General features: G+C 34.3%; 1 protein-coding gene across 1 annotated transcript in view; it reads right to left on the bottom strand.

Moving 5' to 3' along the window:
• SLC7A11 (solute carrier family 7 member 11) overlaps nucleotides 1-11,935 on the bottom strand; it is a 74,652-nt gene extending 62,717 nt beyond the window's left edge. Inside the window, exons 1-3 of the mRNA XM_012766310.3 lie at nucleotides 10,610-11,935; nucleotides 6,732-6,858; nucleotides 3,755-3,870 (exon numbers count right to left, since the gene is read on the bottom strand). Of these exons, the coding sequence (XP_012621764.1) occupies nucleotides 3,755-3,870; nucleotides 6,732-6,858; nucleotides 10,610-10,886 (520 nt within the window). The 5' untranslated portion in view covers nucleotides 10,887-11,935. The remainder of the gene's footprint in view (nucleotides 1-3,754; nucleotides 3,871-6,731; nucleotides 6,859-10,609) is intronic.
• Nucleotides 11,936-12,181: the final 246 nt, after the last annotated feature.

The following is a 12,181-nucleotide window of genomic DNA, read 5'->3' as shown; positions in this document are numbered from 1 at the left end:
ATTTTCTAGCTAAACTCTCATGTGTTTCACATGTTTACCAGAATAAACAGGATTTGGGATAAAAAAAAAAAAAGCTTTTTTGGGAAAAACAAAAGCTTTTCATTTTTATTAACAGAAATGAAGTATAGTTCTTTAAACACTGGGGTAAAATCAGCATTTAGTTAACTCCCCACCCTCAGCCCATTGTCATTCCTCAAAGGGTTGGTTAACATTTCATAAAATTTGAAATTCTATTCTTCGATGATTTAACAAGACCCTTCAGACTTGTGCTTTTTCTGCACTTAACTAGAGATTTCAAACTACCACAAACTGTTTCCTTCCCCAAGGATCACAAGGAAGCAATTCATGCAATTAACTCTATTTTCTACATCTCAGTAACCTTCCACCCCTAATTGGTAGAAAAATCACCTACACTCACTTTGAAGAGTGCAGGATGTGAGAAATTTGTCCCTAGGTAAATTTCTCCTTCTCTATCTCCATATCCACTCCCTTTGCTCCATGGAAGCTAAATTCTTCTTAAAGACATGTTGACTTTCCCAATTAGGCTATTGATTTCCCTTACCTACCACTGAGTCATAAGAACATCCAGGTTTATTTTTCAGAGCTTCTGACTATGAAACACATTTCAGAATCTCTGGCTTGCAAAAGGAACATCAAAATTTATAAACCGTTATAACTCATGGCAAAAATAGAAGGAAATGTCTGGGTACATCTAAGATTTACTCGGGCTATCTGGTAACTATTCCATGACCAGTGTACTCCAAATGTTTTATAAAACCCAACATGCTTGGTTATCCTTTCCCACAGCTGCTTTAGAGATTGGTTTGAACAGTTTTCCATTTAATCCTCTAAAATACAAATTTTCCCTTTGAACTGTTTAATAGAATTGGGATAAATAAGAAGACAGTCATTTCGACTCATAAAAAATATATTATTATTATCCATCTAATTTCAAGTCCAAAGTGGGCAAAATTTGTGGATTTGTAAATGTTTATATAGTATCTACTTAAAGTCTTCTGATTATAGCTTTTAATGAATAACTTCTGTTGTTAACTTACAGAGCCCCCCAAAATGCTACCTCTGCCCTTCTCATTTTTTTAATGTAATAGTTGTGAATATATTAATAGTTCTGACTCACTTATTCAAGGAACCAGAATATGGTAGATATAATCATTGCTGGTAGTCCAATCCCTTATGGAACACCAGAGTTATCAAGAACTTTCTATGGCCAAGGCAATGTGTTAAAGGCATTAAAAATCTGACTTAATTTCATCTTTCCACATCCATTCATGGTAGATTATATTTTCATAGGCATTTTACCAAAAGATAAAACCAAGGCTTAAAGAGTTTTAACAATTAGCCCAAGATCACATTACTAAGAAATTGTGAAACTAAGTTTCAATTCCGGGTTTTGCCTCCTGAGCCTGAGCGATAATCACTGTGCTAAAAGTTTCATTCCACAAAAATTCGTGGTGCTAGATCTGAACATCATCATTGACCAAACTCTATTGCATTTTACCACCATTTTCCTACTGCTTGAGAAAATTGAAGCTATCTAATCCTCCAAGTTCAACAAGTAAACAAAGTATGGACTTTTCTGTTAAAGAAATATTTCTTAGACCTCTTCTCATAAAATCAGCCAGTAAACAAATAATTATGGTGCACAAACAACATGCTACATGATTTTTGAGGGACTAGAAATATAGCACTGGATAGGTTCCTAGTCTCATGAAACATCAAATGATGTTTTTCCAAAAAGTATAGCTATTATTTGTATTGTGTTCTTAATAAATTACAGTCATCTCCAAACAATTTACATATATTGTCTCATTTAATATCATTTAATCCTTGTAACACCCAAAATACTGGCATGATTTACACATAAGAATAGGAAAGTACAGAAATGTTAGGTGATTTGCCCCCAAGTATCATATCTGTAGGTTTTGTTAAAGGTAAATTGAATCAAGTACACCAGTACCTTTCCAGAACTCAGAAAAGTCAACTTTGAGTATTTTTCTTTGTCATTTTACAGCTTTCACAGGAGAACAATTGTGCATACATTATGAATAAAGCAGGAAATCCAAAATGAACATATTTAAGTTCAGAAATATATGTACCTAGCACTAGAGATGTTTTTATGTGTAATTCCTAATGCTTTCATGAAAACTAACCACTCACCTCTCTATTGTCAAATGTGCATTGTTCTTTTCATTGTTCTGTTGGACAATGAAACATCTTAGCAATACATAACTAAAAATTCTTTCATGAGTATGCATTTCAGTTATTCCTGTGTAACTTTCTATTTCTGAGTAGTTAAAACTTAATCCAATATTGATTCTCAAAACAGTGATTTGAATAGCATCTAGAATTAAGTTGTCCTTTCCCATTATAATCAAGGATTTGGTATCTGGAATCCTGTAGAAAGGTGGGGTTATATTTGGGTTCATCACTGATGTAATTTTGTATATGTTCCTCTTTTTATTTCTATTTTTTTTTCAATTTCTAATATCTGTGCCCATTGATAAAAGATCAATAACTTCCTAATTTGAAGGCCATAAAGAAATCTCCTGGTTGAGAAATGCTACTAATCATTAAATCTTGAAAGAAAACTCTTATGACCAACACTAGACAGCTAAAACTATAACACTGAAAGTGACAGCTGCTAACACTATAAAATGTATGAACATAAGATACACATCCAACACATAAACATAACTCCATGATGATACATGAGTTATAATTTAATGTATGGCTGAGGTAAAATAATTTCCAATTCTAATAATCCATAAAATAATTGGGTTTTCATCTTTAAAAGTCTGCTTTATGTACGATCCACTCAATATTTTATTAACAAGGTGGGTTTTGTTTGCCTATTTTAAAAATTAGCCATTGTTGGCACTCAGAAAACAATATCACAAAATGAAGCCTCAGAAGCAAAAGTTTTTCTCTGACTTTCTCCTGCCCTCCTGTCTTTCAGTCTCATTCTCCCCTGAGGCTAGCCATGGAAACTACATTCCCTCTTCCCTAAGGCAGAGCCCCTTTTCCCCAAAGCCAGCCATAAAACTTAGAAATATTACTCTAACTTTCCATCTGCTTTTCTGTGTAAAAATTGGCCAAAAAAAAAAAAATTATCTGATCTACCTTGTTTGACTGTAGGTCATAAGGCCCTCATTATAGAGAGGGTCTTGCTCCATACCCAGAAGGAAAGAATATATGCTCAGAAAGGCCAAGAAGAATCTAGACAGACAAGGCTTGCTGGGTTTCCCACTTAGTCTGTTAGAATTAGATCATACTCTTTTTATCCAATCATATTTTTATACTGCTGTCCATACTTTGTTGAGCCTAAGCATAATTTCCCCTGTATCTTTGGGTCTTCATTCTAAAGGCTTCTATCTATACACATTAAATTAATTTTGTATAGCTTTTCTCCAATTAATTTGCCTTCTGTGATTTGATTTTTCAGCAAACTTTCAGGAACCAAAGAGCTAACTTTCTCCTTGACCCATACACCATTGTATCTTTTGACCCAATGCAAAACTAGTATGAAATATAATATCAGAGACTACTTCAAATGCATATCCTTTTGTTTATCTTCCAACATTTGGAACTATAAGCAAAAAAAAAGATGGCATATGGAGCAGTCCCACTGTGCAAAAAGTCTAAAGACTTTTTGTCCAAAAGTGATTGGACACTTTGTCTCCAATCACTTTTGTGTTATTATTTTCTTTTTCACACTTATATCTATAATACTTACTTATGCCCACAGCTGTAATGAGCTTGATTGCAAGTTCAGGAATTTCACAATGAATAAAAAATGGCTCCAGAATGTAGCGTCCAAATGCCAGGGATATCACAGCAGTAGCTGCAGGGCTAAAAAAAATATATACATTTAGGTTAAACACAGGAAAAAATATAGCATTCACTAAACTTTTTCTACCTGGAAGTATTGCTATTTAACATATGGTACTGGACAGTACCATAAATTTCTTGATTTTCTTATTTTCCTAGAGACCCTTTCCTCTTCCTTCTAAACAAAACTATTTTTCCTGTTCTCAACCATTTATATAATTTTTGATGTGGAAATTATAATCTGATAATGTCATTTTAGCACTTTCAAAACATGCTCAGGATATATAAAAATCCCTCACACTGCATTTAAGACTCCATATGGTTTAAGCCCTTTCTACCTCTTCAGTTGGTTTTCTCCCACTAGAAGGATCTGAATTTCCTTGCCTGGAGATTTTTCAACTCATTGACTATTTTTTCTTTACTTCAGATCTCGGCTTAGTCTTCCTTTGCCCAGGGAAGCTTCTCAACCTCTAGCTTCTCCAACCTCTGAGTGGGCCAGATTTCCTGGAGTATACTCTTACCGAAGCCCGTGGCTTTCCTTCCAAACACTCAACACAGTAGCACTTTTATATTCACTTACACCTTTTCTTGATTGAGAACTATTTTCCCCTACTTGACCCCAAGTTCCATAAGACTGTGTTTATCTTAATCATAATTTTATTTCCAGTATTCAGTAGAGTGTCTATCATATACTAGAAACCCAACACATATTGAATATATAGTGAATGAGTAAATTCAATTTAATGACCCTTGCTATGTGCTGATGGATGATACTTATTTCCTTGAAATATGTGTTTTACAGATTATTTCTGGCAATGCAGACTTAATCTGGAGGTATAATTTTAATGTGAAGTATTTAGGTACCAGTGGTATTGGTAATAGAAGAAGTATGTTTAATTACTTAGACATCTTGTCCCCGCTCAAGTCATTTTTTACTCTGCCTATTTGAAAGACCAACCCAGCAATATGAGTTCATTATAACAAAGAGATATATAAACACATTTAAAAAGCTTCTATAATACCTCAGGCAGCCTGCCAAAACAAGAAAAAAAAAAAAAAGCTTATAAAATACATCTAGGTAATTTCCTCTGTCAATAAACACACACACACACACACACACACACACACCATGAAACAGTTCTCTTCAAATTAAAGCAACATTTGATTATCAGCGACTTGGGTGCAGGAATTGTGGCTCATTCCCCTTTAGATCTCTTTATCTTGCCATTTACCACTCAGTAATAGTTTGTAGAATAAATTAATGAATGAATACCATATCTCTGCTACTGCAAGATATAAGATATACTTAGGTGGAATGACCATGCTAATCATAATGCCAAGCAGTAAACCAACATTACACAGCTAATACATGGCTGAAGATACATTCCAGTCCAAGTATATCAGGCCCACCAGCCAAAGGGCTAGCACTAGAACTAAGTAATGCACTCATTTGAATGCTGAGTATGTTGTGTTCACAATATTATAACTTTAAACTTTCAATCACTTATTCAAAAAGACTTTAATAGCTACAATACATAGGGCACTGTCTTAAGTAGTAAAAGGGTTACAAAAAGTGTAAAACCTCATCTTATATGCTTGAAATGTTTGCAGTTTTAACAGGGAAACAATAAAGATACCTAAAATATTAAGTAAGAACACAAGAGTCATGCTCAATGTCAAATGAGAAGCAGAGACTGCATTTTTCAAAAGAATTAAGAGATGAAAGAAATAAATTAGAATAAACAGGAAAGTAACTGTGGGAAAAACAGAGTTTGAGTTGACATTTGAAGGGTACATAAGGTTCAGATAATCAAAAAGGAGCAAAGGTATATCTCAGTAGAGCGACTTTAAAAAAATGAACAAAACACTCCTTTATCATTATTTCATTATAGCAAATGTAAACAATGCAGAGCTGTTTACAATAAGAACAGACTTAATGAAGTATATACTACTTTGAAGGTCTTTGTTAAAAGAGACTCCAGAAAAAATCATGATTATTGTGAATCCAATACTTATTAGCTCTGCATTTGCCACTTAACCACAAATGACCAGATAAAAGCTCAGTGAGCTCTCACCTATGTATGTCTGAGAAGTTTCCCTAATTCTACCAACTCTGTAGTCAGAATGTGCAAGTCACATCTTATGGAAGCAATTAGCCTTAAGGAACGGTAATATTCTGAATGGCTCATATGACATCATCAGTTTCCCACAAAGTTAAAGGAATTTGCTTTTCACAGTGACTTAGCACTATTTGGTTTGATTTTAAACCAACATAATCAGGAAGGTGGATACATTCTTACAACAATAAAATCAAAAAAGATTTTCACAACTGTATTTCCTGATTTGCTTAATGGGAGGAAGTGAGTCATTGATGTCACATAAACTTGATTTTTTATAAAGTATAAGATTTGGTGACACACTAAATTGTTAGACACAAAAGTTGCTTAGTCACAAAAACGGAGTAAAGTTAAATAACTTACTGGTACAGTCTACAATAAGAGAAAACTCCAATTCCTAGCATACTATTTAATTTTGTCTCGTTAGTCAAAAGGTAGTATTTATCAAGGTGAATTTTGATGTTTCCTTTCAAGCAAACATCATTCCTAGAAATGTCAAAGAGAGTAACTGAAGATTGAAGAAAAGCAGATACTTTAAAAGTTTGGCATCGCTGGTGAACCACTTTTCAGGGACAAAACTGCATTAAAAATGTTAATCCAGAAAGGTATTTTGTCATAGGTTTTATGCCCTAGGTAGACATGTTTTTAACTTAGTCACATGACTTGCATATTTCCAACTAGTTTAAAATAATCCAGGTGTTTCAGAAGAATGAGATAACGACTAGATTTATTTTTCCTTAATTTTTTTTCTATCTATATTCTTACCGTATTATGAGCAGTTCCACCCAGACTCGTACAAAAGCTGGCAATGGACCAAAGACTTCCAGAATATATGTGTAATGACCACCAGATTTCTTTATACTTGTTCCCAATTCAGCATAAGACAAGGCTCCTGTGTAATATTTATAACAAAAAAGTTAAATTGGTATAAATTTAATATATTATGAAGCCACCCAGCATTAGAATTGACACAACAATGTTGACGTTGCATGTGACGTAACTACCTCCTTTGGTCTGAATCTCGCATCCTTATTTCAAGACTAACAACCGTCATCTAATTGCTAAGACCCACCAAGTTCCTCTTCTAACTTCCTCACATTTGAGACCTAGTTTCTTCTATTTGAGCAATGTCATTTTACTTGAAATGATAAACTTCTAAAACAATCTTATGTTCTAGAATTTTGAGTTGAAATCCTAGAAATAGGGGGAAAAGAGAAGACAGATGCCAATAGCACTGACCTATTTTTAGACCTCACACCAAGACAAAGAATTATCCCAAATTGACTTCTTTACATTGAGAACCCTTTTAATAAATGATGTTTCTGTGGCAAATCAAGATAAATAAAATTTATCTACTCTTCACAAAAGTATGGACTCTGTGCCTTGCAAGACTTCATTCAATTTGTAGGATGTATTTTTTCAACAAAATGAATTCTGACTCGAATGTGCTGTTTCTAAAAAAGGTTATCTTGGATGTTTTTGAAGTGTACACTCTGGGTGGTTGAAAGAACATACTTTTTAAAAAGATGGTATACTTTATATTTGTATACATTAGATCAAATTAAGTATAAATGACACTTTTAACATTTAACAATACAATTCACATGGAATTGGACAAGTTATGTAACCCCCTAAAACCTCAGTTTTATTCCCTGTAAAATGGCGATCTCAATTTTCACCTCTTAAGGGAGTTGTGTGTATAAACATGGCAACGTGTACCAAGGACAGTACTGGGCCTAAGACAGGGCAATCACTGCATGAAATATAGCTATACTTACTAATTTGAGCAATTAGTTATCAAGAAAATAAAAGATACATCTTGTCATTATGTGAAAAGTTCTATTTGTATTGCTAAGTGCTCAAACAGAACGCAAAATTTTTACTCAAGCTACTTTGGAAAATAGGAATATGGAAAACTATTACTAATCAGTAATGCCTCAGAGAGAACTGTCCAATATAAATATAATTGGAATATTCAGTGAAATCTTAGTATCGCTTATTTGATTCCTGAACCTAGCATTACATCATAGTCACCTGGGAATAATTTTAATTCAAAAGCCATCAAAATGAAAAACAGACTCTAAAACCATATCCAAGACCTACTCTCCAATATAGAAAGTATAGAATCTCTAAAAGAGAAATTCAAGAATCTCTATTATTTTAAAATTCCCACAGATGATTCTGAAGTAACTAGTTTGCGGACTGATATTGGGGGAATGCTGATATAATTTTTCTTTTTAGAACCAATTATAACTAGCTGCAATTCACCCTCTATGGCGAAACTGTCGCCATGTTGGTAGGCTGTCCAGAAAAGCACACAACATAAAATTTTATTGGAAAGAGTCTTAAGTACCTCAGAATTTATTGTTAGAGAATCAATATCTAGACCTGTGTATGCTTTGCTGAAACTCCAGGATGGTTGCCCTAGGTTTAAATTGAATTCTGGGGGAATGGTTTTCATTTAAAAGTTTCAAGCTTCATAGCCATTTTTCCCAGATAAAAAAAGTTCAAAACAAGCTATAAAAATCCATGTATTGACCCTGGCTTTAAAAAAAATTGTAAACCAAATATACAGATTCTTTACACTTGGTCCCAGAATTCTAGAATTTAAAGAAAAAGAAGGATTTCTTTTTATTACATTTTGCTTTGCTTGCTGTTAGGGAGGAACTCCTGTCAAAAAGCTCCTAGTAACTTAAGTGACAAATGCAATGCAAATAGATGAGTAGATTAAGACACATGCACACTCCTTGCACTTAGTAATCAAAGAATATCAACTCAAGTGTAACTTTAGCTAGTCCCCTTAGCTGTTTTCTGTTTTTCCTTTTTTTTTTTGAGCTTTTGCTTAAGATGATATACTTATGCGTAAGCATATCTTTATAGTATAAGTCAACATCACTTTAACTAGTTCAATACCCAGAGTAATCTATCCTTTGACATCTGAATAAATTTTTATTGTATGCAAAAATTAAATCACATAGTGGGAGCTGCATGCATATAGGTATGCAATGTCTAGGAAACTGGTTGTGGTCTCTTTTTTTGATTAGATGTTGATTCATTCTGAATATATCAAATGCTGTAGGAAGATTTAAAGGCTGAGGGTGCTCAAAGTCATTTAAGATGATCAACAATTAGGTTTCTTTTTGTTTATCTATAAATTCCTGTGCCAGAACCATTTTAATGTTAATAATAGCTAAGAAGTCTACCAGTTTTTCATAATCATATAACTCCAAACTATTCTATAAGGATGCAGACTAGTACTGAACGAATAATGACACAATGGTAACTAAATATTTTTAAAGCACAAGCTATTCACATAAATAATACTACAAACTCTTTCTAAAAACCTCAAAATCATCCTCTATAGCTATTTCTATAGTATGACTTTAACAAGTTTTATTTAAAATAACTTCTTTCTACAAATGAAAATTTTAGTTCTCTATATGAATGCTCAAATCAATGAATTAAAACATCATAAAATCTGAGTAGAAAGAATGAATGGATTGGTACACAGGAACAAGAGTTAATACTTGGTCCTACAGTTAGGACAAAAAGTTAGTAACTTTAAAGTTTAGTATCTTTGGAAATCAAAGCACACTATTTTCCAGATAAGAGCAAATATATTTTAGACATTTACCTCACAGCATAAATCAAATTTAATTTTTTTGACAACTCACCTGTTTGTGTCATCTTTACAAAAAACTCAGGCAGCTTTCTAGTAATTTTCCCACCTCATGAAGGAAGCATTTATTACCTCTTTACTATTAATTCTCAAATCAATAAAGGGACATAAACTGTGAAGAAAAATTAATAATCATGCCTCTACCAGTTCTTTTCAGATTAATTCAGTGAACAGGTGGACAAATTATCTTTGTCCCCAAAGACCAAGTGAAATACAGATGACAAAAACAGATCTGGGCAAGCCCAGCAACCTAACACCCAACTGAAGTTTCAAAACTTATACTGCAGAATTTTATAGGCATTCAAAAGAAATGAGAGGTTGAAAAATTTTGAAATATGCTTAGGTCATTACAATAGCACCACTCATGATAGGGATTGGGTTATGTGCCATCCTACATCTTTCTGTGTAAATGACTTTTGAAAGAATATTAGGAACTGAAAAGCATATGAACTTAAAAAGAAAATAAAAAGGAAAAGACTGCCTCCCATTTGTTTTACTAATAAAAAGTCAGTAAGACTTCTGCTGAACACTCAGCTCTGTGTCCTAATAGGCCATGCCAGCTTTCACTTCACAGGTGTTCATTCAGCCTGCCTGCTGCCAGAATGCTCCAAACGTAGGTAACTGCGCACAACTACCCGGCACAAGAAGCTCGCCTGTACTTTACCGGGTCATCAAAGTTAGCTTTTGCTCTCATCACCACAGGGGAAAGTCAGAAAATAGTCTGTCTTAGTCAGGAAAAGAAAGTACAGCCTGCAGGAAGCAATTTGAGAGAATTCAGGATCACACCAACAGTGGACAGTGTGTGTGGGTAGTTCACATACCTAAGCAAAAATAACAATCATAATAATAAAATGTGGTGTAGCCTTTGTCATTCATTCACTCTCCAAAAATTATCCTTTGCTTTCCCAGAGAGCAAACTTGCCAGCCCCACAGCCACACCCCCCAGGGAAAAAGTTGCACTTACCAAATAGCGACAGGACCCCACAGACCGTCCAGACGATCAGAGACATGCCCACGCTGCCTGTGTTCTGGAGCACGCCCTTAGGAGAGATGAAGATTCCTGCTCCAATGATGGTGCCAATGATGATGGAGATTCCTCTCAGTAAAGTGATTTTCTTCTTAAGCACCACTTTCTCCTGTCCCGGTGGCTCTTTGCCGCCCACGGAAGGCAGCCTCCCATTAACATTTCCCTGCAGGTAACCTCCTTTGGAGATGGTGGATACGACAGGCTTTCTGACCATAGTAGTGACACTCGGGGGAAAATAAAACAGAGGGAGGGGAAAAAACAAACTCAAACTTTCTACTTTGGTGTCTCTTGGTGTGACTGATCGATGTCTCCCTCTTTGCTTTCAGACTGTCTCCCTCAGCGCTATTGCGTTCACAGGTAAAAACTCAAAGGTGTATTTTTATCCTTCACAGCTATCTAATTACTACTTGGAAACACCTGTGTATTCATGGTGCTCTCAGTCCTCCACCTCCTCCTTCTACCAACGTTGCCGCCGCTGTTGCTGCTGCTGCCGCTGCCCTATCATTACAAACCAGCTCAGCTTCCTCGTGGGCTTGTATTTAAGCTCCTGCCTGTCACACCAACTTACTACAGCTAAATGATGATGCAAATTCTCCAGGTTTGCATCAGCCACATGAGAAGGCTTCAGCATTACTCAGCCTTTTTTTTTTTTTTTTTTTTTTTACAGTAGCAGCATGTTGCTCAACTGACCTCAGCTTTTCGGAGAACAAAGCACACACTTTAAAGAGATCTTAACCAATCCAGAAGTAGTAAATGCAGAACAGACCATCCCAGAGAGTTAAAGCAACTCCTAGTGAGAGACGAAAGCTCTTCAAGCAACAAACAAATGAAAAATGAAACAGGAAATGATTACTTCATTTTAAGGAGTTTCTTTTTTAACTCGCGTATAAAACATTTTACACACAACTGTTTTGTTCTTAGAATGTACCCCAAAGCTGCATCGTTTATAACAACAAAATTGAGATTTCATGATTTGTATCGTGCCTATTTTAATTTTTTTATTGTGAGTTACTTAGCAACAGTCAAATCTAATATTTACAAAGCTAGAACTTTGTATAACTGCTGTCACGCAATTGTCACACAACTGTGAGCTTACTCAATGTTAAAAGATCCAATTATTTCTTACTACTAATAATGAACCAGTATTTAAAATCACCATCTCAGTATGACAAATTTAAAAATCACAATGACTCCAAAAAATAGTCATTTTCTGATTCTTATCAGTACTAGGTGATTAAGTAGAAGATACATATTCATTTGCATATTGTTCCATTGAATTAGCAAGAAAATTATAAGTTCAAAAGTAAGTAATAATTATAAGTACATAAAAATATGCATATAGCAAAAGCCTGACATGGAAAACATGGAATAATAGTTGTAGAAGGTAATGGTATTAAGTATGATTTTTTTCTAAATTATATAAACTAATACACTGATTATAAATTTAAATTGCATTAAAATGTAAGCTAAGATCAAAATCTTTACTTCAAAACAATCAGAACGACAAAA

The sequence above is a fragment of the Microcebus murinus genome, chromosome 15 (genome assembly GCF_040939455.1).
Source record: "Microcebus murinus isolate Inina chromosome 15, M.murinus_Inina_mat1.0, whole genome shotgun sequence".
NCBI classification, from domain to species: domain Eukaryota; kingdom Metazoa; phylum Chordata; class Mammalia; order Primates; family Cheirogaleidae; genus Microcebus; species Microcebus murinus.
The sequence above is the reverse complement of the archived record's forward strand: the minus strand, read 5'-3'. Positions and strand labels throughout refer to the sequence as shown.